This window comes from Perna viridis, chromosome 2, assembly GCF_037379345.1.
Source record: "Perna viridis isolate PV_CMFRI_1.1 ecotype Kerala chromosome 2, ASM3737934v1, whole genome shotgun sequence".
Taxonomy (NCBI): domain Eukaryota; kingdom Metazoa; phylum Mollusca; class Bivalvia; order Mytilida; family Mytilidae; genus Perna; species Perna viridis.
The window spans coordinates 49,025,259-49,051,893 of NC_142446.1; the positions used below are offsets into that span (position 1 = coordinate 49,025,259).

Sequence of the window (26,635 nt, forward strand, 5' to 3'; positions counted from 1 at the left end):
AAATATTTTTGCTTTTTTTGATGTCTTTGATTAAGTACACTAAATAAAAATATGGATTATTTTATCTGGTATGCATCCCTGAAATAGAATAAGCCACCTACTTTTAAAGAGCATATTTTTTCTATTCTTAAAATATGAAAATTGTTTCATTAAAATTTCCAGTAGTTATATAATATAAAGGGTAAAAATAAGAACTTTCCTGATGACCAAGGAAAGAAAATAATCACACGGCAGGGAAGTCAGTGTCAAACAGAGCTTGTCTGCTGGGCCATTTACTTTTGGATCCTTTTTTCTGCTTAAGGATGTTTACAGCTCAGTTTAAGAATAACAAGGATTTCAAATGGTTGTGATATCTTTTAAGAGATTTCATGTTAAAATAATAGAAAAAACTATGGGTCAGTGTGCTTGTTTTTGAGATATAAGCATTTGAAACTTTGGCAGGAAAAGGATTTCTCTTGATTTAACAAAGGTCTTGTCTTACTAGATTTTTATCTATTAAAAACCCTGAAGAAATAACAAGGATTTCATAAAAACTCCCCAAATGGCATTTTAGGTGTGCTTTATGAAATTATGAAAAGAAAAGTGGGGTCACTGGGCAAAAAAATATAAATGCTATGAAATGGATAAAATCAGAGGAGTCCGAAAATCTGACAAAATGGCTCAATTTGAGCAGTGAACATCCTTAAGGTATCATAAGGGCAGGTAAATTTCACTCCAAAACTTGCCTGCTTAACCAGTTGGACAAATTTCTTATTTCTACCCCTGAATATAATGCAATTGTTGAGTTTCAAATACTTCAATAACTTAAAATATATAAAGCCCAATCATTAATGTAATTTGATATGCTATCAAATGCATACAATATTTCTTGAACAAAAACAAATAAATCTTTAACATGTAATAGGTTTCATCTACCTTCACCTACAGTTATCTAGAGATTATATATCACTGAGGGTTTCAATGGCTCATTCTAACAAATAAGTATAGTAAAACCTGTCTAACCAAACCCTGAATAATCAGAAAAAACCTGTCTAAACAAGGTATGTTTAAAGTCCCTTTGCAGCAATGTTTAGGCTTTACAGCAGTTTCTTAAGTATCTTTTGATCCTTAGTAAACCTGTCTTAACCAAGCATGTTTTTCAGTCCAAAAGAGGTTCGGTTAAGACAGGTTTCACTTCTTATATACATATAATTTATTGTGGTACACCCAGTTAACAAATCACAAACAAAATATGTTGATGTTCACAGTATCTAAAAGTGTCATACATTCATTGTCATTTGATGTCCATAAAATTTCATGTACTTCATATTTACAGACTTTTGAATGTCCTGACAATTTTCTTTGTCTCATTTGTGTGAATACAAAACACCACAAGCATTGAATTTCTCAAGTAATCTAAAAAACTATCATTGACAACTTTGATCAGAATTCTAACTGAAGAACATCATAGCCCAGGCGTTGATTTTACAAAAAGTCTTACGTGTAAAATTGATCATAAATTATGACGTCACAATGCTATTTTAGGTTGTGACATCATTACTTACCATAAAATTTACACTTACAACTTTTAGTGAAATTATCAGCAGGACCTCTCTAGTTCTGTCAGTAAACTGTAGTTGTACTATAGGTAAGTTGGTTGGGACTGCTCATCACTCACAACAAGGTTAAACCAATTACCATTACATACATAGGTAATCTAAAATGCAACTAAATCATCATTCCAACATAACAAATTCATCCCACAAACTAAGTAAATAATGATATGATGGATACTTCTTAAGTACATTATAACTACTAAAACATCAAAACCAAGTGTACTGATCTGTATACCTACAGTCGACAACTTGATCTTGGAAAATCTATTTATAGACAGTGCCATAATCAAAGAATTTTCACAGTCTGAAATGATATTGGTTCAATATTTTTAGAGTCACAGATTACACTTAGTAAGACCCCTTAGGTACAAAGGACGGTTACTAGAACTGCTTTCACCTTAGGTGATACAGGTAAAAATGTAACAATATAACACACATGGCCTACTTTTGAACTTTATGTTAGGGCAAAAATGTATCTTTGGAAAAAATCGTATATTTACAATCATATTCATAAGGAAAAGCTCACACCCACCATAAAAGAAAGACCTTGACAAAAGGCTGTATATATAGATTTAAATATCTAAAAGATTCCAGCATCTTGACAAAAAAGGCAATTAAATTCTCATAACTTGCAAAAAACATCTAATATTTTTTCTTGAAAAAAATTACACCCCCTCCTCTTTGAAATTTCTGGTTATGGCACTGTTAGGAACTTAAACATACACACACAAGCACACACTAGATAACATTCACATACATACAAACAGGTGTCAGATCTGGCAAAATATAATGTATAAACATCTGAAAGCTTCATGGAATGTCTAAACACTAGTGATTAACCAATCTTTAAAATAGTTTTAAGAATTTTAAGCCTGAATGTACCTAGCAGGTCAAGAGTCAAATTGAAGATTTATTGTACTGACGTTTTTTTTTATTTATGGAGGTAGACCTAGGGTAAGGGACAACCCTTGAAACCAGTGATATGTTTGTATCATATTCAATTTCACTAAAGCCTATCAATCTTTCATTTGAAACAGAATGGTATAAAACCAAGTTACTTTGATGCTTACATAAGATTGATGTCAAATGCTGAATACAAAATTTCAAGGATATGTAAGAGTTGTGTCCCTTACCCTAGGTCTAAGTCCTTAAAGTCCAGAAACACTTGAGCAGCTATGACAGGGAAGCAATAAATGTTAATTATACAATTTTCAACCTTTTTCATCATGCAATAACCACTCATTTAGTATTACATTGTACAAGAAGGCATAAACAACCTAACGCTTAGCATGATTAAATACACATGGATCACTATGTTACACTTAAGAAGGTAGACCTAGGGTTAGGGACAGAACTCTTAAAATCAGTGATATGTTTGTGTCATATTCAATTTCACCAATGCCTATAAAGCTTTCATTTGAAACAGAATGAAATCAGTCCAAGTTACTTTGATGCTTACATGAGATTCAAGCAAAATGCTGATACAAACATTCCAATGATTTGTAAGAGCTGTGTTCCTTACCCTAGGTCTACCTCCTTAACTCGCATGAAGTTTAGTAATGTGATAATGAATGAAACAGGTGATTATTGACTAGAAAGTTGATGTACTTGGACAAAAAGATGAAAAAGGAGACCTTCTCATGCACCTTAACAAAGACTAGAAACATAAACATTCATGAACAACTACACCTGAAAAAAAAACAACATAATCACAACCTTTCTGTGGTGTGTTTGGGAGATGATTGTTGTTTATCAACTTTATTTGAAAATTGAGAAAAACATCACTAATCAGATTTGTTACATCGACAGTTTCCACATGTTACCTGGACACAATGGTTCATACAAGTAGACAGTTTAACAGAGTTGTGTATTTGGTGGAATGTTATGTTTTATAACAACTGGGAGAAGGGACAAAACAGGACTTCTACTGGGACAAAAACCAGTTTTAACACACATAAAAATCATAATATCAAATTAATATTTGCTGGTGTGGGAAAATTGTTGTAGCTCTAAAAAAAAATCCATAACTCTACATGATAATGGATTGACCAAAAACAGAACATGTATGATGATGTTTTATTTTTGTCTTTTACAACAACTCATATAGTTAACTTCAGGGAATGGTTTTGGTTTTTTCCTGATTAAGAGGCAATTGCCTAATGAAATTCCCCAAGTAGTTTACTTGAAAATGAACAAATAGATTAAAACTTTCTATCAAACTTAGATTAAAAACACTTATGAAATTACTGAAATCTTGAATTGTTGAAATCTTCTTATTAATGGGCCAGTTAACAACCTAAGACCTTTTTAATTAAACAAGGAAAGACGGACTCTGTTCCCTGAAGTTAACTGTAGTACTAGCTGTAATTCAGTACTGCCCTTAACTGTCTACACATTTAGATTTAAGCTGTTCTGTATTATTTCCGGACAAAAGCTGTCAAAAACTGTTGAAGTTTCTACAATAGATACTTCATGAAAATCCTTGTCTCCAAATAATTACCAGAAAACTACTATGGATATAAGATATCAAATACAGTCCAGGAAATAATGTTTTGAAAAATAGTGGAATTATACTAATAGGAGGAAAAACTGGGGAACTGGAAAAAAAGTTAAGACCACAAGTACCTTTCTAATGTTGCAATAAGTATTGGTGACAACAAGTTGCAATAAATATTGGTTGCAAAATATTGCAATAAATGCTGAAACACCATGTTGCAATAGATATGGGTGAAACCATGACTGTTTCGTCTCAGTAAAATGGGTATAAATGGAATACAAAGGCTAATATACAATGTTCATATTATACGCTTGTTATGCAGAGCAAGAATGATTCTTTGGCAAACAAATAAATAGATATATAACAAATGAAGCACTAAAAACTAAAACACATTCATCCTTAAATTAAACAAAATGAAATATATACAAACTAATCACAAATATTCATGACCCCAACAAGAATTAAACTTGCTCTGTATTTTCAAAGAAGGACGGATAATAATTCATAGATCATTAAAATGCCATTAAAATATAGAAACAGAAATTCAACTGAAGACTTCAATCAGGCTTTAGGTACTATTCAATAATACATTGTTTATCATATTTTGAATATCTAAATTCTTGAATAAATTGTCTCTTTGAATTTAATATACATTACAGTCCTGATTTTAAGAGGGCAAACAAAGGGGATATTGGCAAAATCGGAAGAAATATGCAGTTTTAAAGAAATCTCCATTTGAAAAAAGCAGAAGAAATCAGATAAGACCTCAAAGAGCATTCATTAAAAAAAATAATGTAGCAGCTTTCAGATGTTTATAGTTTAGAAGTATACTCCTTTATAATGGCCAGAAAAAGTAAAACTACTCCTGTCTGAAAATCATTACAATAAAAGCATTTTACACTCCTTCATTTGCACAAATCATTAAAACATTTATGCCCATAAATATATTTTTTCTCAAAATTTGCAATACAGTAAAACCTGTCTTAACCAAACTCTTAATAATCGAAAAACCTGTTTAAACCAGTCATTTTTTAAAGTCCATAAGTCTCAATTCAAATGTATTTCGAACCTATGTAAACCAAACACCTGTCTAAACTGAACACCTGTCTTAACCAAAAACCTGTCTAAATCAAACCAATTTTAAAGTCTAAAAGGGATTTGGTTTAGAAAATCCTTGTAACAACTTTTAATTCTTATTTAAACATAAGTATTTGTAAGAATCAGGCAAAATGGGAAAAATCAGAAACATGCATGTCAAATATTCACCAATCTGACAATATCATTTCACTCAAAGATGCTTTCTATATTTGAAAAGACCATTATTTTATCTCTGCATCACTGGCTTTGCTCAGAAAATTTTCAATAAAATTTTAGAAAATGATGTTTTTGACAGAGTTATCTGCCCTTGAAATGTTCTTTTTCAGTGCATTTCAAAGAAAGTATAACTCAATGCACCAAAATGATATGGAAAATATCCTTTTTTCATTGATTCTGAAGGTGCAAATAGTCAAATTACACTATCAAAATTATGGTTTTTTTCATACCATCTTTCATCCACTCCCTGATACTTCAATATTTTTGCTAAACTAATATTTTATTTCAAGCCTTATTAAATAAGTGTTCATTCAGCAGGTATTAAGTCATAAAACATCATTCCACAAAACATAAATCAAATTAGAATGTAATGCTGCCTATTTAGTCACAATTCTCATTTGAATGCTGAACAATACCCATTTAATCTTAAAGAGAGAGAAAATGAATATTTTTGTACATGAATTTCAGACAAGATCACATCAGGTCCATTAAGATTGTCACATAAGTTTGGTATATAAATCAAACAGTTCATATCAGTTTCTATAACATGTGCAATAAACATCTAATTTGATTACAATGGGCAGACAATGTTTTTTTTTCATACTCCTTTAAAGTGATGAAGAATCAGCTATGGTACAAATTTTTACTATTTTTCATTTTGTTAGCCAATACAAGAATCAACAGAAAACAATACTTCATTGTAATGCAGATGAAAATGAATTGAACTGATATCAAATGTTCAAATACAAGTTACATAATTGGTAGAATAACATTTTTCATCTCCAGTCCAAATTTCAGTTGTCAACAAATTTGATAAAGGATTTATTAAGCTTTTCTTCATATCAGTAACTAAGTCATCACTCTTGGGGTCATGAATGGGAAGAGATAGCAGACGCCAGCCATTTCAAGTTCCGGTTTATGGCCATAGCTGCATTATTCTCCGTTCACCATCTGCTCTTTCTTCATCGTTGAGTTTGGTTTACCTTTTCCACCCTTTGAATCTGTATCACTACCACTTGGCCTTCCACCATTTTTCACAGGTTGTTGTGACCTAGGATTTCCCATGTTTGATGACCTTGGTGGCCTCTGTTCTTTAGGAGCAGAAGACGGTGGCACACCATTTCCCGAACTTTTGCCATTAGCCTTGGTATCTGCTGTAGGTGATTGTGTATTATTAGATGTTTCAGTTTTTAAAGTCTGTGGTTTTGTTGAAGCAGTAGAAAGTTTATTGGCAACACCACGATAATTTGAAACACTAGTATCTGTTTCTGTGCCTGTGTCAGTGCCATTGCCAGGGAAACGATTCCTTCTTGGTCGCCTCCTACGCCTTTCTGACCTTCTCTCTTTACCTGATTGGCTATCTACAATTGTAGAACATAGAAAAGAATGAAAGAGAAATGTATTAAAAAATATACATATTTTTACTGACATGTTTTCTTTCCCCACACTGATATATAGTATAGTGCCTAAAGGGAACTGTACGTGCAGTGATGTTTTGTGATATCTCTGTTCTCTGATATCATTATTTTTTTCTTAGAAAAGGTCAGCTGAAGATGGATAGAGAGGTAATTCATATTCTTTCAATCAAATTTACTACTTAGAATCCATGGACATATTTGACACAACAAAAAAAAACTTTTTAAGTAGCATGTGTGTAGTTCATAATCAAGCTTGAATTCATGTAAAAAAAAAACTGAAATGAATAATTTCATTCTATGTAAAGATAATCTACCTTGATCTTGGCTATTAATACTAGCATTATCTAACACTGTATCATCATCATCCGTGCGTCTTCTCCTAGAGTAGTCTGAATCATCATCTGTTCTCCTCCTACGAGGGTAGTCACGATTCTCATCAGTGTCATATGAACCTGAAACAAAAAGAAATCATATCAAAAGATACTCTGAACTTAATGAGATGGTAACGATGTTCTATAATTCCCATTTCCTGTACTCTGGGGAAATTTGAAAGGACAAGTCAACACTTGCTGAAAACTTTTCTTCTAAATAAAAATACATTCACAGATCAAAAATTAACTGTGGGAAAGTTCTACTTTCCAGGGGAAACTGAAATTTTCACAATGTTGTATTAGCATTTAAATTGACATACTAGACCATTTTCAATTATAAGAATTCAAGAGCTAAGTAAAAAGTACTAAATCATTAAATAGGAACTTTAAATGAAACTTGGGAAGGCCAAAGATGGCACGTTTGAATGTAAGGCTGTTATAAATCCTAAAACATTAAAAACATTGACTATGTTCCTGATGATGATGAGAAGTTAGTGAAATGCTCAAGGGCAATGTAGCTACCAAATTAATATTCATTCCTGATAATATCCACAATTCAATTCATCAGTTATGCAAAATTTGTATAAAACTTGATTGGAAGACTGATCAATCTTGAAATAAAATATGTACTTTTATCAACAAATGAAATCTAGATTAAACAGCAAAATTTAAAACAATGCTGCTATAAAAAACTAAATATTGTAACTGGATAATCTGCTATGCTAATGTGTGACATTAATAATATTATGTACAGAATGGGAAGTATGTCACCCTTAAAACTAAACATATAGTTACAGAGAATGACATGGATCATAACTATGGCCAACCCTCATGTTGGAAAGGGAGTGACAATAGATACAATGTGCTATCATGACCAGATTTCTTGAAAATCTTATTACTGGACACTAATTCCTAAATGGTTCAAGCAAACACCCCCAAAACCAAAGCAGCCTTCCTTTTGTAGTCTGGCACTTTACTATATAATGTTATGAAGATTTATGCACTTATAGCCAAGTTATTGTCTGGAAACCAAATTGTCTTTGACAAGGACAGAAAAGATACTATTATACTACTGCATTTTTCTAGTGTTATTAAAAAATTTACAAAGAAACTTATATAAGCAAATGAAATAGAAAGCATATGCTGAATAAAAACAATTAAGCAAATTTAATCTATAAAAATAAAATATCTCATAAGAATAAAAAAAAGACCGTGGTCGTCATGATGTTGCAATTACTAACATTCTATTAACCAAATAACTATGAAGTGTGGAAGGCCAAACACATAGATGACTGTAAATGAATGAACTTTAACAATGTCATGTTTCTTACACAGAATTAAAACTGTATGTTTGTTTATTTAGGCTTAAATGAAACATTAAAGATTTGATGCGAAAACTTAAGTACACTATTGCTGAATTCTGCTTTTTCCACTCACCTGTTGTTCACACATTTCAGAAAATGCGCACATACTTTTCTAACTTTAAAAATTTTTTTTTATCAAAATAGGGCTTTTGTGGGTTCTTATTTTCGTGATCGTTGGTTTTGAAACATTTTCCCAAGTTTTTAAGTTTGCATTATGTTCAAAGTTACTATTCTTAGAAACTTTTTTTTGTGAATATTTACTGATTTTGAAAATTATTACATTGGGTACCTTGCGAAAATATGTATGTTTACAGTAACTTAACAGTAAAAAGTTTGTTTACTGATTATGATGAGTACAAGGAAGTGTTGTAAACTACCTTCATAAAATTACTTCAACCATGTTGAGTAGAAAATGTGAAACCCCACAAGCCATAGATGTACATAACGGAAGTGAAAAGTAAGTAAAACATACTATCAGGTCCGTACTGATATTGGAAGGGAGGTCTTCTGTCATGATAGGAGTCTGTGTTAATAAAGAAAAAACAACACGTAAAATATGAAGTTAAATCATGAATACATAAATACATATATCAATCAGAACTACTCAGCCAATTCCACTGACTAACCAGAAAGGCCAAGTAGTTTGGTTTGGTATATATCTAACTTTGACAGACACAGGAAGTACCATGACTGTTCCTATCTTTTATTTAGTAACATTGGTTTACTGTTTGTATTATGCAGGCTGAACCCTGGCAACCACGACAGCTCAGCAAAAATCAATAACCTATTCTAGTTGGTCGATGTCACAAGGAGCCTAAATACAGTTAAGCTTGCGGCAGGGAGTATTTTTTAAAAATACGAATAATATATTTAAAGAAGTATGAGGTTGTTAAATAGTACATGTAGTGAAATACATATTTCTCAAATGTATCCTTTTAAAACTTTCAATCAATATTTTACATATTTTTTTTGCCAATGGCAAAACAGCTTGAAATAGAAATCTTTGGTCAAGAAAATGAATAATCTAATATTTACTGTATTCCAATTTGGTAACCTATATTTTTTTAATGGTACAAAAAAAATAGTACTAAAAAACCAGCGATGGTCCTTTAAGACAAATTGCTTCATCAGTGAAGAACTGCCACTCACTGCCAAGAAAAATATCAATTTCTGTTTTTTAAATAGGTAATCACATACCAATCTATTTTTTTTTCAAATACCCAATTTTCTTGTTATTATGATGGAAGGACAAGTGCAAGATCCTTGACTACCCTTTGACCTCTGCCAGGACAGTTTTGTCATTATGAGGTATTTCCTATGTGTGTCACAATTGATAAAAAACTGAGAGCATGATGCATAAAACTAAAAAAATATACAACTTAATGAGATGGGTTTAACCAGGAAATGGTGTGTCTAAGTAAAGGTTCTTAAAAAGAAATAATGGTTTGCTGATTACTAACTCATGACTTAAGATTTCACTAAATATATAGGTAGGTAATTTATTTCTGAAAAAGAAAAAAACCTCCTAAAAATTAATAAATTGAGAGGGCAGTTTTGTGGGTAGGTTTAGAGCATAGCACCCAAATCTTGGCTTGTATGGCTGGAGTTAGGAACACATATTTAAACTTATTTTCATCAGTAACCCAAAAATACCCAATATCAAAAATAAATTTGACAAGATTTTCACATATGGCATGTTGTATCAACAAAAAATATCAGTATGGCACCAGCCACCACACCCCTTTGATTAGTAAACAGCAAACTATGATTTTTAAGGATGGTCCCAATAGAAATTAAAAATTTAGCATTTTAAATTTTGTTAAGTAAATCTATAAAAGGTTGCTCCAAATCTTAAATGTACTGAATAGTATGAACAAATTAAAAAAGTAGGAATATTTTTTATGTCATTTTGTCATTTCCTGGCAAGATACAAAAAAACCAACAAAACAATATACAATGTATGATCACACAAGATGCCATGCATAGCAATTTCTACCAATAGGACTATTCTAAATGCTAAATTCAATGAAAAAAAAATGCTTCTGATGTTGTTGGTTAAGTCAAAGATTTCTAGGTTATATCAATTACCTACAATGAAAGAGATAACTAATGATGAAAGATACTGCAGCTAAATAATATACTCAACCTAAATAATACAGTTAAACAAATAATAATACTGGCAAACATCTAAAGATGATGTTTTTTCACTGAGGGTTCAGATTTTGAGTTTGTTTTTCATGCCTTTGTATTTGTCGTAATTCCAAAGATAATATGACACTTCGCAGGATGCAGCTTGTTACCACTGAAAAGGTCAAACCCTGTTAGGTTGGGACTAGTAAGTCAATTTTTTGAACTTCTGACTATAATGAAATGTTTGACAAGATTCTGACCAGAATGAAATTAGGAAAAGGACTTTAAAATAAGCCCTTAGACATAAGAAATAGTTTATACAAAATTGAAAAATAAATTATTATTTTTTACCCTTTTTTCCTCTTTTATCCCCTATCCCAGTCTAAACTTTTTGGTATAAAACATTGAAGTGTAATATCACAAAGACCAAGCTCCTTATGCTTGAGTAATGTAAATTTTCTGAAATACTTGTTTCTGGTCCCTTTTAGGCCCTTAATTTAAAAACAGTCGGGGCAATAACCCCCAAACTCAACTTCATTTAATGGTTTATTGAAGTTATCACATGGAAACCAAGTGGTAACAGATGAGGACAACACCATAACATTTTACATACATATATGTAACAACCATTTTCTTGTGACAATATAAAAATGTAACACATCCACTTCACTACATCCTAGATATTGACACTACACTTCCACAGCAACATCTACTTCCTGTACCTGACATTCTGTATGAAGGGTAGCCACGACCTCCCCTTCCTCTGCCCCGCCCACCTCGTCTCCCTGAGAGTGCACTATCTGTATTGTAACCCCTTTGACGCTCTTCCTCAGCAACTTCCTCTGACCAATCACCTACAGGAGGGGAGAAATATTCGTCACCTAGACAAAAGAAAGTTCTCTTCAAATACTGCCTTGTCATTTTTCAACCATCTGTTAATATCAAGTTTTTCTACCTAGATATATATTGATACTATAAAAAAATATATATATAAAGTTTGCATGCCTTGTTACTAAATTAATCAAAAATCAAAGATTGTAGACACAGGCAGTCAGTGAAAAGAACTCAGCAATTTCTGATATACACAAAAATAATGCACACTTTAAACAATGTAAATCACTTAGAAATAAATTTTAGTTGTAATATATAGATATATATCAGAAGTGTTATTCATTTTAATAGGTATTGTTGACAATCAGTTTTAACTATAAAATTATTTTAGGTAAGTTAGTATCATATCTTTAAAAAGATTAGAAACATAGCGGTTTTTACAACAAAGGGATACTTCACAAGGCATGCATTCAAACAATATTTAAAATAAATTATAACATGTATAGTTTAATAATCTAATTCTTTTACAGGAAAGAAAAATTAATTTCAATCTTCCACTTCAAAAAACCCCAAAAAAAACAAAACAAAACAATCACAATGTAAAAGTTTCTTGTTCAATCTTTCAAAAACAAGTTTTGACAATAATTTGATTCTATCAGTGGCAAACAATAACAAAACCACATTTATCAACTGGGGATGAAATAAAGAACTTGAATTATAAAAAAATAAATGGTAATGCAAAAAGTAAGTAAAAAAATATGCTTGGATCAATAATTAGATGCATTTTTAGTTTTAGTGAAAGAAAACTGTAACTCTCTATAAGCAGCCACATTGGTACCTGAATTAATTCCTCTTCTTTCATTGGCCCATCGCCTACTTCCTCTACCTCTACCTCTACCCATACCACCTCGTCTTCCACGTCCATCAGAATAGGGGTCATCACTACCTCTACAATATATAATCATGGTTTTAATAGTTGAATATTAGATAAATATGTTTCATGCAAGTATTTTAAGGTTCTGTTACAAGGGTAAAAATAAACAATCTCTTGCAAAGCAAATTTCATGATGGGTTAGTCTAAGTCAAACAGAACTTGCCCAATGGGAATATTTTTGTTTATTTGTCAGATATTTTCTTTCTTTAAATTCAGTCAAGATACTAGCAATTTATTGGCAATTGTTGATGACAAGCTTATGTTACACTGACACAAATGTCTTGACAGAAAGTATCACTAACTCATTAGCATGCTATGATATCCTTGAAACCTTTTGTCTTTACTTCAAAACTTCCCATAATTCTGATGTTATGAAGATGTTATTTTGATATTTTTCCTTTTAGAAAGTATGAACAAATTTGACAATATAGCTGTACCTTCTTTCACGAGGAGGTGGAAAATAAGGACCAGGTTGTGAGACAGATAAGTTCCGTAATTGTTGATCTATTTCTAATTTCTCTTGTCGTAACTTTTCTACTTCCTGCAAAGAGATATGATGGGATACAAAATCTTCTGTGCTGAGTATAGAAAGAAGGATCGTCATAAAGATATATGTCATAAATTATTATACAGAAATATTTATGAAATAGCAGTGTTTATAAAAAGAAAACGTTCTATGCATTTTAAAAACCCACCAAATTCACTTTCATTTCTGTTGCAGAAACAAAGCTAGTCTTGGTTGTGGCACTTTAGCGATAAAAATTATATATATTATAGTCACATAAAAATATGGCATATGTAGAATGAAAAGGAATCCTTAGTTTGGTAGGTTTTTCTACCATGTCTCACATCTACCATAGGAAGAATCTGAAATTTTTACAGAATGGTACTTAACCAATGAAAATCTTAATTTCTTTTATTTACCAAGTAAATTACATGACCATACCTTACAATTATCTACAGTATAATCCTAAGTTTCATTTTATGAAAGTTATTTACAGTCCAAAACATTGATATGAATTTCAAATCAGCGAATTGAAAAAATGGTATTTTTACTTACTTTTAAATGATCTAGTTGGTATTCTAACAAAATCTTAGCATTTCCAATACTTTCTGTTGTACCCACAAACAAGAAAGGCACTTGTCCCTGTAAGTATACAATATTTCAAATATAATAATTGAAGATACCATAACATCAAATTGTTTTTCTTTTATTTAGGTCAACATAAAGTATATTCTAAATTATCATAGTAAAATTCTACATGACTATGTGTTAATGACATCATAAATCAATTTTTTTGAAATGTTACAAATTTTTATTGAAAATACAATAAAATGTAAATACTTTTATTTTATGTTTATTTTACCTAAAGTTACATGTGAAACCCATTAATACAGGATTACATTCAAACTGGACATGAAAGACATCTAAAACATGAAGTTGCACAAGTTGACAGGCTAGCCATACCCCAATCATTCCATACAGTGAAAAAATTGGCAAGTCTCAAGGAATAGGAAACAGATATCTGACAGTGATCAAAATTGTTTACAGTTATTGTCCCATCTATTTAAAGCAACATAACAAATTTTAAATCAATCCATTACTGTGACAAAATTCAGACAGAGGGACAGACAAGGTTATTCCAGCATATCCAGTGAAAGAAATTAGCAGCAGACATACGGACTGTGTCTATGTAAAATCAAGCAGGTCTATGTTGAAATTGGCTCTAGTTGCTTTAAAATGTACAGTGCTGTCTATGTAAACTTATGATGAGTCTGTGTTGACAAAAAAATCAGTATCTAATACTAATATACCACACACTTATTGAATGAAGATATCATAAAAAAGATTCAAAAAATTTTAGGGTAAATAACAGTCATGTTGTCACCTCATCTTACCTCTTGTCTTGGAGCCTCTGCTTCATTATCACCCTCAATTTTGACCCTGACTACTCCTGATTTATCTACAATATCTTGAATATTTCTACCATTCCTTCCGATTACTTTAGCTACAAAGAAAAGAAACATAAATATTGTTTAAAGACATTAATGTCAACCAGCAGATAGAAATAGAGGTGGAGGATCTAGTACAGAAAATGTCCAGGCTGGAAAGCCAGATAAGTGATTTTCGATAGTTTTTCATGTGCTTCCTATCTTCAATTTTGTTACATGTAAGTAAAATTTAAAACATCAAACCCCTCTTTATCAAAGATAAACCACAAATTGTACTTTTCCAATTGTTCCCTCATGAAAAGTTGAGTTTAGATAAACTTTTTAAGTACCAGTCCACATAATATTCAGACACAGCCAATGGTAAAGTGATTCATGGTGAAGAAAAACCCACAAAAAAAAATATGCTTTTTCAGTCTACATATGCTATACTTTACATACAATGTAACAAAAATCTTTTCTGCATTCAGATCTGCACTTTTTAGAAAATCATACATTTATCTCCCACTAAATTCAACCAAATGAAGCTCAAAAGCACAACAACCAAATGAAAAATTAACACTGGTTATGTGATCAGTAACTGATTCTGAATAAGAAATATAACTGAATTTGGTGGGTTTTTGACATACATGAATCACCTTCTGCCTGATTTTTTGACAGACTGCTACATTTAAAGTAAAATAGACTTACCTACTAACTCTCTAGGAACTTGAAATGTGTCTTCAGCATATTCTAACAATGCCCTAGCTTTCTTCACAGCTTCTTGAGACTAAAATATAACTGTTTACTTAGTAATAACTAATATCTGATGGGACAATGTTAATAGCTATATATATTGTACAGGTTCTCTTTGGGCTGTTTGAAGTATAGAAGACAAAATGACTTTTTTTTTTAAAAATTTGTTAAGAAGGTATGTGAAAAAAAATAAGAACTAGTAGAAGATTTATGTAAAGCCTGTCCTTTTGTCACACCTCATGTAAAAAATGTCTGCATTAATTTTATTCATAAAGATGAAGTCCCCCTGTAGATGAACTGGGTTACACAAGCAAATTTTTTTCACGTGAAATTCATGTGAAATTCACTAAACACGAAAGTCGAGTGAATTTCATGTGAAGGCTCCATTCACCCGAATTTCACATGAACTCTGTCACTTAATTTATTTGCTCAACTCAGGTGAAAATCATGTGAAATTCTTGTGAAAATCATGTGAAATAATTTTGCCAGTGTATAAGCCCTACATTAAAACTTTGTTTGTTTGCCCTTTCCCCATCTAGTCTAAAAAAATGGCCCTGCCCCTAAAAATATTTATTCTTATCTTCAATTCAGCAATTTAGTTTTTCTCTTTGAAAAGCAATTAATCAGTGATAATGTTGTTTTAAAACCAAATTTAGGATTCTGTATCCAAAATTAAAATTATTTCCCTGCCTACCCACAGTGAATATTATTAGTCAGGAAAAAGCAAACATTTTTTCATTGGTCTGACCGACAATACAGAGTAGAATAAGCTTTTTTTGAATTTTCTTGATGAATTTCCCTAATTACGTCTACAAATTGATAGATTAACCGATAACAAATACTTACTTCTCCATATACTTTAAATGTACAGGATTTCTCATCTAAATCAATACCAGTAATACCCTCTACATGTCTAGCTTGTGTTATATTAGCACCATGTGTACCTATGGCTAGACCCATCAAATCTTCTCGTACTGTAAATTCTTCCATGTAACCTGATCGTACTTTAGAACTCTGAAATGAACACACAATGATAATTGAACTATACTATAAAAAATATTTAACAGTTTAAAGCAAGTGGTCAACTGGCTGCATAGTTAGAAAGCCACACAGGAAAAATTACTTCATGCAATTTTCACCTGAATTGAGCAAATAAACTTCGTGATAAATTTCACAGTAAATTCAGGTGAATCCAGTCTTCACATGAAATTCACGTGAATTGATAACATGAAAGTCGTGTTAAGTGAATTTCACTTGAAGCTTAAATAGGTTTGTGATTGAGAAACAACATTTTAAGCAATTACTACTTCCTTTTTGACTTCTGGTTGAGCTAATGAGGAATCAGATCGGAATCATAAAAAAACCAACCCCAGTATTGATTTCCAAATAGTAAATAAAAAGATAATGATGCACCGATGCACTAGTGGATTATTACCTGCCCCCTACCAATATATACATGTATACATTTTGCACATGAAGAAATATTCAGAGCCAAAACAAATACATTCACCAACACAAGTATTGTATTTTTAAAATACGTATAATACTTCTACCAGTATACTGATGGTTACTTTCTTTTTATTGAAGATTCGTAAAGATTTTTATGAAACCCTAAAAACAATTTCTGAATAATGACATACATAAAATCAATGAAAAATTTAGAATTTCTCATGTAAGATTTGTGGGAGATTTTTGGTTAAAACTACTATATTTCTATAAAAAAAAATAATTGAATAACTGAATTTTTACGTTAAAAAAAAAACTTCCATATGAACTGTTCCAAAGGTTAACAGGTATGATACTGGAAACAGTATAGTCCAAATTTCAGCCTTTTACTAAAAACTAATTGATGCAGAACAGCAAGATAGGATAAATGTTACCTGAAGTCTTTTTACAGCTTCATCAGTTCTTTGTTTCAGTAATAATTTCTGTCGTAAATTCTTTAAATGCATATCTGACAACAATGTGGCTTTCTTTATTACACTATCACTAGTTGACTGAAATTAAAATAATTTACTGCTTTTTATAGTACAGAACAATTACATAAGTTTATGATACTTGCTATCAATAAAAAAAAAGTGATATATTAATAAAAAGAGGTTGTAAGAGATGGCCTGCAGATGATACCTCCAAGTAATACTGAAATCATGAAACAAGAAAGTTTGTCTCCAGTAGACCTTACAAAGGTAAATAAAATGTTAGTTATGTGCAGAGCTCAATTTACTTGAGAAAAACAAGTAGAAGTGAATTCTCTGTTAGAGAGACAACAGGAAAAAGTAAAGAGAAGTTTATTATGCATATGAAGTACAGTCCCGGGCTTCAGAGCAATGTCGGAAAATGAGAAGGCAACTGTTATGCCCAAATCACCAAGCAGTGTGAGCCCTGATGTGTACTAATTCTTACATTACCGGTACTATGCCTAATAAAGGCTGAGAAAAATGCAACCAAAATATCATATTTTCTGGACTGTAAGTCGATTTGCCTAAATTTGACCAAAATCTACGAAAAAAACATAGATAAGTCGAATGTGGCAGATAAGGCGTGGGTCAGACGTGTGCAGTTATAATGTACATGTCAGCGGATATCTGAGTTGAGCTGTTTGTTTTCAACAGCATATTATTCCAGCAATGTTACTATGTATAAGATTTCTGAATTAAATAAATATAAGTGTTTTTGTTAAAGTGTACATTGTCTGCGACTTCAATTATTTTTATTGAATGGCACGTCAATGGCTCTGAAGCCATAGATCATCAGGAATACCAAATCGTAAACATGTCAAACCTGGGCAGCATTGTGTGAAATAAGCAGGAAATTTGTTTGATGAATTGGTCATAATTACAAGTGGTAATTAGTACACAATATAACCTGGTATTATGAAATACAATAAAAAATAATTGTTACCTGCAAATTTGGTTGCAATTAGCAATTTAGATAATACCTTAATTGAATTATAATTTGAGCCACGTGCAAATGTGTTACGACATACCGTAAATTTGCATATTAAAGGACCAATAAAGGACTCCAAAGCACTCGCTAATGTTTTCCAAGTTAAAAAAAAGATTTGTTAACGTGTCTTCTAGAGTTTAATCATATATATTTAACGGTTTCAAAGTCCCAGAGTTTTTAATAACATCATCATATTAATTGATAAAGGATAGTAGCAATGATCAATAATGTTCGAATTCAATCGCCGGTTTGAGTGACGGCTTTCGCTGATTGCAGTTTACCAAAAATTTTGAATTAAAGCAACTGAAAGTGAACTAACAAATCTAATGAAAAGCATTGTCAATGCATATTTTTCTTGAAAAATCCTTAGATAATTTAAAGTGGATGAGAAGTCGAGGCTGACACTTTGCTGAAATTATAGTCCGAAAAATATGAAACTAATTTTACAGAGTCTCCCATTATGTCAAAGATGTGTACTCAATATAAAATCATTCTGCCTAATAAAAACTGAAAAACTGTCACCAAAATACATGTATATACTTACTATAACAACTAAAGAGGATTCTTCATCATTATATACAACTGAAGCAGGACCACAATGTCTTAAAAATTCTGTGTGGGCATTTTCTTCGCAACATCTAAAATATTAAAGAAAACATTGTTTATCTGAAACATGACCAAATAAAGCATAATCATATTAATCATACACGTACATGTATATGATAATCTGGAACCATTTTAAAAGGAGCTCTTTGTATAATTTTGAAAGGAATAGACACATCATAACTGTGACTCTTTTTTGCTCAGTGTCACATTAAAATTTTGGTTCGTGTATACTATTTAATTTTTTTTTTAATTGTACTTTTCGGTAATATTAAAACAAGTTTACAGATATACACATCACCTGATAGTAAGTCAGTTCAGTAAATAATACATGAGACTTGCATGTTTTAAAATATAAAAGTACAAACATGTTTTCTTTTCTTAGCAAATAAAGACAGAACTCCCAAACAGTTTCAATACAAAGATGAGAGGGTATAAAAATGGTCATGTAAACTTGATCTTTTACCTATGAACTTTACAAAAAGTAGGTTCTAGAATTTAAATCTAAATATGAACCAAGATTGGTGGAAATCCATAGAAGCATGTTCAATCCAAAGTAGTCATAATTGTGTACATGTAACAGTAGAATAGAGGATTGACAGATGGATGGCCGGATTACTGTATCCTATATTCAAAGTCCAAACACATAGATATAGTCAGTACTTACATTTCTCTTAAATCTTCAGGTATTGGTATTGAATACTTCATAAAACTGTTATTAAAAGGAGCACTGAAAAGTCAAACAAACATTAATTAGATGCTATACATAACAATCTTTTTGCTTTAAACTTGCATTCAAAATAATAATATTTTCAACTTTTTTTTATTCATTCATTATGGTACATCATCATTATTATCAAAACACTATTGATACTCAAACTTCATGACTATGTCACATCAAAAATGTTACTGGAATCAAATCTGAGGTGTCAAAACTCCATAGAAAAATGTTTCAACTTTATACAAAGACATTTCCACAGAGACTAAAGCTTATATACAGTCAGTGTCAGATCAGCCCTTACAATATAACTATATCAAAGCTTACTTTTGATTTAATGGTCTAATACGATCTAATGGTACTATGTCGCTATATGATGAACCCTCATATCCTAAATACTCTATGACACAAAACTCTCCCTTCATCATCTTTACTTTGGCTTTCCACCATCCATACTGCTCTGTTTCACTGGTTCTATTATAAACCTGATTATGATATTAGAAAGATGTTGAAAACATAGAAATTAAATATTGTTTAAGACCTGTTTTTCATGAGGTACCCAATTTCTAGACATTATTTGGTTCTGTCAAACCACAATTTGAAATTATATTTTTGGCAAAAAATTTTTTTTTTCAAAAACTGTGTTTAACTTACAAAACCCAGAATGAAAGTGTTGCAAGAATCATAAATTTCGATTTTAGACACAAAAAATAAATACTGTGAAATTATTTTAACTCCTGGATACCAATTTACATGGATTAGGGAAAATACAAAAGTTTGTGGATTCTTGAATTTGTGGTTTTGAAGGACCAATATGGACATACATGCACAATTCATATTGGATACAATTTATGGTGGAAAGACTAAGCACTTTTGACACACAATTTGCTGCCATTTCTAATAACACCCATCAGTACTATTTTTTGTTGACAACAATATGCAGATCCCAATAAGGTCATTAAACATCCCCATTAAGTATCACAACAATCCTGCAAGTCATTGAGGAGGAAAACTCATGAGACCAAGTTTTGCTAAAAAATTGTCTACGTTCCAATGGCCAGAATTTCTTCAACTGTTGTCCAAACATAAATTCCTGAAAATATGCACATCTCCATATGGTAATCTAAAACTCCAATGAGTTTCATAACAATCCAGTAAGTCATTGAGGAGGAGTTGCAGACAACACATATTTTGATGAAAACACCTATGTTCAAAGGAACATTTCTGCAGTTTTTCTTCAAAAACAAGTCCTGACAATAAGCACATCTCCTTATGGTGATCTAACACTCTAATGAGTTTAATAGCAATCCTGCAAGTCGTTGAAGAGGTGTGAACAATGCATCAAACCAAGTTTTGCTGGAAAATGTCTAAGTTCCAACAGCTGTCATTTCCACAATTTTTGACCAAACATAAATTTCTGAAAATATGCACATTCCATTATGATAATTTAACACCCCATGATTAGGTTCCTTAACAATCCTATAAGTCATTGAGGAAGAGTTTCAGACAACACATGAGGCCAAGTTTTGCTAAAAAAAAAGGCCATTATTTCTTCATTTTTTGTCCAAAAATAAATTACTGACAGTATGCACATCTTCAAGTGCTGCAAGTTGCTTAGAAAATAGTTTGAACACACAGACAGATGGACAGACAGACGGAATGAAACCTAAATACCCCCAAACTTTGTTTGCAGGGGGTTTAAAAATGTCTTACAGATGTCAATGATGATGACAGCATGATGTCATTTAATACAACCAACATTTTTTTTGCAGCTGTATAAAAACTAGAAATACACTTTGTGATTATCACACAATTACATTTCTATGCACAAATGACAAATCTAAGAAGTTTTACCTCAACAAGCTCTCCTTCTTTAAACTCTGCTTTTTTGGACTGGTCATTTGGAGGCAACCGTACATTTCCAAATTTAACTTTCTGATCCGGCTGCCAACTACAACAAAAACATATGTTATAGAAATGAAAGATTTAAGTTCAGGATTTCTTTATTTTGAATGCCTTTGAAACTTGGCTACAGTACAGACATAAGTAGCATACCGTGTACATAAATTTAGCTCTTTCTGAAACTTTATATACATGTATACTTGAAACTTTAAAAGACAAAAATTATGTGTATGTAAGTGAGGACACTCTCTCCTACAGCTAAACATCAATCATACATACACATATAATCATCCTATATTTAAGAACTTCTCGGTAAGTATGACATACAAGTATATATAACAGTACAATGAAGAAATGACTATCAAGACTTACTTGTTCTCAAAGGTAACAAGAACTTCATCTTCATAAACATTCTTTACATGTGCCTGAAAGGAAAATTAGAATCAAATCCAGATCTTTTCCATAATTATATGTTGAACAATGCAAAAGTTATCACCCCTAGAAAATTTGTAAGTTCTTTGCTGACAGATGCTAAACAAGTTCAAAGTCAGAAATTTTTGTTTAGATTTCTTTTTTGTATGTATGATTTCAGTTACTTCATGTTCTTTGTTGTGTATGTCTGTTTTCCATGTCTGGTCTTTGTCCTTGGATTACATTCTTTTGATTACCGCTATAACCTTGGTTGATTATTCTTTCATATACCCGTGTACCTAAACTGTACAAATATTAATATATTCCTTGTTCTTGCATCATTAAATGTCTTCATGACCTATTTTTTTTTAAACAGGTAAAAACCTAAACCTAAACATGCATAAAATGTACATGTATAACTGACAAAAAACCCACTGGGAATTAAGACTTTAAATGTCTTCATAACCTAGTCAAAACTTAAACAAACAAAATTGAAAAGGCTGCTTTTCATTGCAAATTTTTTACATTATTTCTAATTACTATTCTAATTTTGACAAAAAAAAAAAGGATTATATTATACCTTTACTGTAAAAAAAAAGAACTTTCATTGTGGAAAAAGTTCATAAGAAAAATATGTTCATTAAAATTTTTTTTTTAAAAAGTTTATAAAAAAATCTTGTGTCTCATTATATTACTTTTCAGTTTGATTTTGAATAAATGTCATTGTTCTGTTACCATGGACTTTTATTACTTTTGTTGTTGGGACCTTTCAGAGCTAACTTAAAGGTGTATTTACACTAGTTGAAGGCCTTTTTCCTCTTATTCTACTTCCGTTTTGTCTGGTCCATCGCTTAAGAGAACCACTTGGTATGAACCAATAATGACACAAATCTGTGGTTCAACTGGAATGAACCGTATAATGGAAAGTGCCAATTTACATGCACCTTGTTCCAGACTAAACCAAAAGTACACTGTATTGTAAAGGTTATGTGTATATTGGTAATATCAGTCAATAACCATCAAGGGTAAAAGTTATGCAACATGTGTTTCCTAAGATTTAGAACAGCAATCTAAACAAGATATTGTAATACCAAATTTAGTACTGTAAAGCAAACTTGATAAGTACAAAAGGTATTAATTGAATGAATCTATAAAAGTCAACCACAATCAAAATCTTTTCCCACTGCATATAACCCACTGATCCTGATTATTCCTTAATAATTACTCATGTGGAAAATAATTCAGAAGCATTAACAATTCAATAGATATGATATACCACACCCAAAAGTATAATCCACATCAAAGGGCGTTGAATTCGATATAGATATGGTCTAATTGGTTTACATCAATTATTACTAATAAAAATAAGACATATATGTCTACAATTTAAAGATCATGTATACTTGTAGAATGTTTCTCTACATTTATAAAAATGGAATAGATTTAATGAATATTGATGGTTAAACTGCAAACCTTGCAATTCAGGATATGTGTAAAACCTTTCTGAAAGGTTATACATGTAGCTGAATTATATAATCATTCAAAAAGGAAAACAACAGCTACTACATATACATATACATGCATTACGAAAATTACTCAAAAATATACCTACATGTACATATACATGTGTAAGAGGGTAAAACAAAAACAGTACATGTACATTTGCATTTTTTTTAAGAAATTTATTTTCTCAACAATATTTTCTCTTTCCATTGACTATACACTAAAACCGGCATCTACATGTACATGTATTTACATGTAGACTTACATGAATTTAAACATTAGTCTTGAAAACATCAGGCCCTTAAAATGATAATTTTCTTTGATTGTATAATTTTCTCTGCTAAATAGGCTAAGCGATTAAAAGCAATTCACTGCACATATTCATTTTGTATATACATGTATCCATAGGAATTCAATAAAAAAAAGTTGTGTGATAACAACAACTTTACATATCACTGAATAATCATCTTATCATTTTCTAGCACACAAAATTTCCATTTTTTCCCCAGAAGAACAAGATCTATAGTTTTCACACTTGTCTGGAAGTAAATGATTAAGTACATTTTTTTAAATGTATGTTGTTTTTTTTTTTAATATAAACTTTGTGCCATTCAAGTAATTGCAAAATGATCATGTAATACAAACCAAATGTTCGAAAAGCATCAATACTAGTCAAAATAAAACAAATGTTAATCAAATACACTTGGTACATGTACATGTAATTCATATCTGTTTTGAATATAAACAAGTTTTAAATTTAAAAAAAAATATATATAAGATGAATACACATGTATAAATAAACATTATCTAATTTGACTATTCAATCAGTAAAATAATTAAGAAAATATAAACAATGACTACAATAACCCGAATTGGAAAACATCAAAGAGTGGCAAAGGGTAAAGATAGAAAGTCATGTAATGATTGAATCCTAAAAGAATTTGATGTGTGTAGGAGGCTATCTATTATGTAGCATCAAGTCGATTAGAAAGATAAATTTCTTAGTACAAAAATGAAGAAAGTGAAACCAATTTTTTTTTCAAAACCAAGACTCATGCCAGTTACACATGTACATGAAAAATGGGACATTAGAAAATATTGTTGTCTAAAATGTGTACATCTTCATGTACATTTTGTCCTATGGAGAGCATACTGACAGGGTAAACTGTAGCTCTTCAATCTTTGCCTCAAATTTAATCAGAGCACTAACAGTCCATGCTATTCTAAACTTTCAGATAGCACAGCGATAAGATTTTAGTGCTGCATTTAGCACTGGTCTATAGTGGGCTGTGCAAAAACATTGCATAATAGTGTGTTTGAAAACAGATCTTATCACATTTATCAAATGTAGATGCAAAAATGAATGGGAATGCTTCAATGTCATTGAATTTTGGCATATCAAGAACAAGACACTCTACCGCTACAAGGACCAAGAAATGTGACCACTTTTAAACAACATTGTACCTTGTGTATCCATGTAAATGCACACAGATCGGTGATTTGAACGGGCTGGGAACAAGTCCTGAAATCAGGACTTACCCTTATTTGGGGTACTACCCTTCATATATGTACATGTACATGGATGCTGGACTTTTTACCCATTACAAACTTAGGCAGTTTGGAAAATGACATATTACAGAGATAAAAATCAGCTGTCACGCAGGGCTACTAGATTTTAAACTGGACTACCACACTTTTGGGTAAAATTTAGTTGAACATATACATTGTAGAAAATATTAAACAAAAATATTGTCTGGACTACCAGTTTAAATGTCCCAATAATTTAGTTATAAGTAGGAAATTCCCACTGGGAATATTTATTGTACTTGAAGTATTTTTTCTGAAGGAAGGAATATTGCGCTTCTTAAATGTAGTACTCTAACTTTTCTAATAATGAAATAAAAATACAGAATACTTCCTAAACTGCAAAATTTACTCAAAATTACACAAAATATACCCACTTTAATTTCAGTATTTCATACCAAAAAAAACCAACTTTTTTTTAATCTCTATAATGGGTAAAAAACCCATTATTTGAGGGTAGCTTCCTAATTTCATGACCCTGCATTTTAAAACAAATTTAACAAAGTAAAATATATAAATATAAGGAAAAATAATATTTTGTGGCATTAGTTCATTGTAATGGCATCATAATGGTGCCACAATTTTATGTCATTTAACAAAAACTGCTGAAAATTGTAAATTTTGAGTTTTTCTTACAAACATGTACAAATGTATTTACATGTACATGTACATCCACATAACTATGTCTATACCTAAAAAACAACTTTATATTTTCACATATGATAAACTATATAATAATGAATGTATTCACTAAATATGAAGTGGTTGCTTGGGTGTGGACACCATTTCCTTGCCAAAAATATGACCAGAACAATAAAGTACAAAATTTGACAGAATTTCTGAATATTGGTGATAATTTCGAGCAATTTTTTCAGTCCTTTCAATTCAAGAACTATCAGTAGTCTTTAGGTATTCTCATTTGTGATGGATTCAAGTCTCTTAATTTACAATTAAATCAGCCAACACTACATGATTAATTTTCAGTCGAATTTTAGACCAATAAGACCCTTTATCACCCATTTTCCTTTGAATTTTGGCAAAGATCAATTATGTACATCATGGACCACAAAATAGTTATTGTACTGTACTTGCAAAATGTCATCAAATGGTTGATCAATAAAAAAGTATGATACTGTAGAATACATACTTTTAGATTATCATCAAAATAACATGAGTTTAAAATCACCATTAAATCACTATCAATCACTAGAATTTAATGTACAGGGATGCTGATGTTTATCATGATAAATCTAGTGACTCATTGTATTAGAATTCAGGCCAGTAAATTAAGATTTCAACAATAAAAAAAGAAGTGGGAAAACAACCCATACATGTACAATTTTGAATGTGAAAAATGAAAGTAAAACTTCCTAAAAACTTGACAGGTGAAAGTGAAACTTGTCATTTGTTTGACGTGACAGTGGTGTCGGTCACTTTTCCTATCTGTAACTTGTGTAAGGCAGTCTTGCTGAAATTACGCAAAGTTTAAATAACCAGTATGGAGTTTTGCCTTGATAAAATGGTTACATTTAATATGTTGAAATTTACCTGATAAAATGCTCCGTTTGCTCCACACACTTCGACCACAAGGTTTTCCATTTTGAACACAAGGAATGATGGGAAATATTTTTGATTCTCGTGTTTAATTGATATTAAGTCCACTTAAAAGCCTCTGCTAGTGATTATACTGTCAAACAGTTTCGAATAAATCAACAACCGATGGTTCTGAAACAGAAAATGCACAGTTAAAACTTCAATAGCACATTTCGCGTTCTTGATCAACTTGAAGTTTTCGGAAGATTTCCAGGTTTGTCGACCAACAAACTAAA

At 31.1% G+C, this 26,635-nt stretch overlaps 1 protein-coding gene across 5 annotated transcripts; it reads right to left on the reverse strand.

Annotated features, from left to right (window-relative positions):
• Positions 1-3,318: 3,318 nt before the first annotated feature.
• Positions 3,319-26,620, reverse strand: LOC148625572 (RNA-binding protein FXR1-like). 5 transcript variants are annotated; one of them, XM_088569146.1, is made up of 17 exons: positions 26,355-26,620; positions 21,681-21,733; positions 21,261-21,357; positions 19,734-19,891; positions 19,356-19,418; positions 18,630-18,723; positions 17,020-17,136; positions 15,986-16,153; positions 15,095-15,173; positions 14,354-14,463; positions 13,515-13,601; positions 12,892-12,995; positions 12,359-12,468; positions 11,412-11,543; positions 9,032-9,082; positions 7,139-7,276; positions 3,319-6,767 (listed from the first exon to the last, which is right to left on the reverse strand). In XM_088569146.1, exons 1-17 carry the CDS (start codon positions 26,403-26,405, stop codon positions 6,340-6,342), a joined length of 2,040 nt encoding a protein of 679 aa, XP_088425272.1. In that variant the 5' UTR covers positions 26,406-26,620; the 3' UTR covers positions 3,319-6,339. The 5 variants fall into 5 exon arrangements, with proteins under 5 accessions (XP_088425272.1, XP_088425271.1, XP_088425274.1 ...); XM_088569145.1 differs by having other exon boundaries at positions 11,412-11,570; XM_088569148.1 differs by lacking the exon at positions 9,032-9,082.
• Positions 26,621-26,635: the final 15 nt, after the last annotated feature.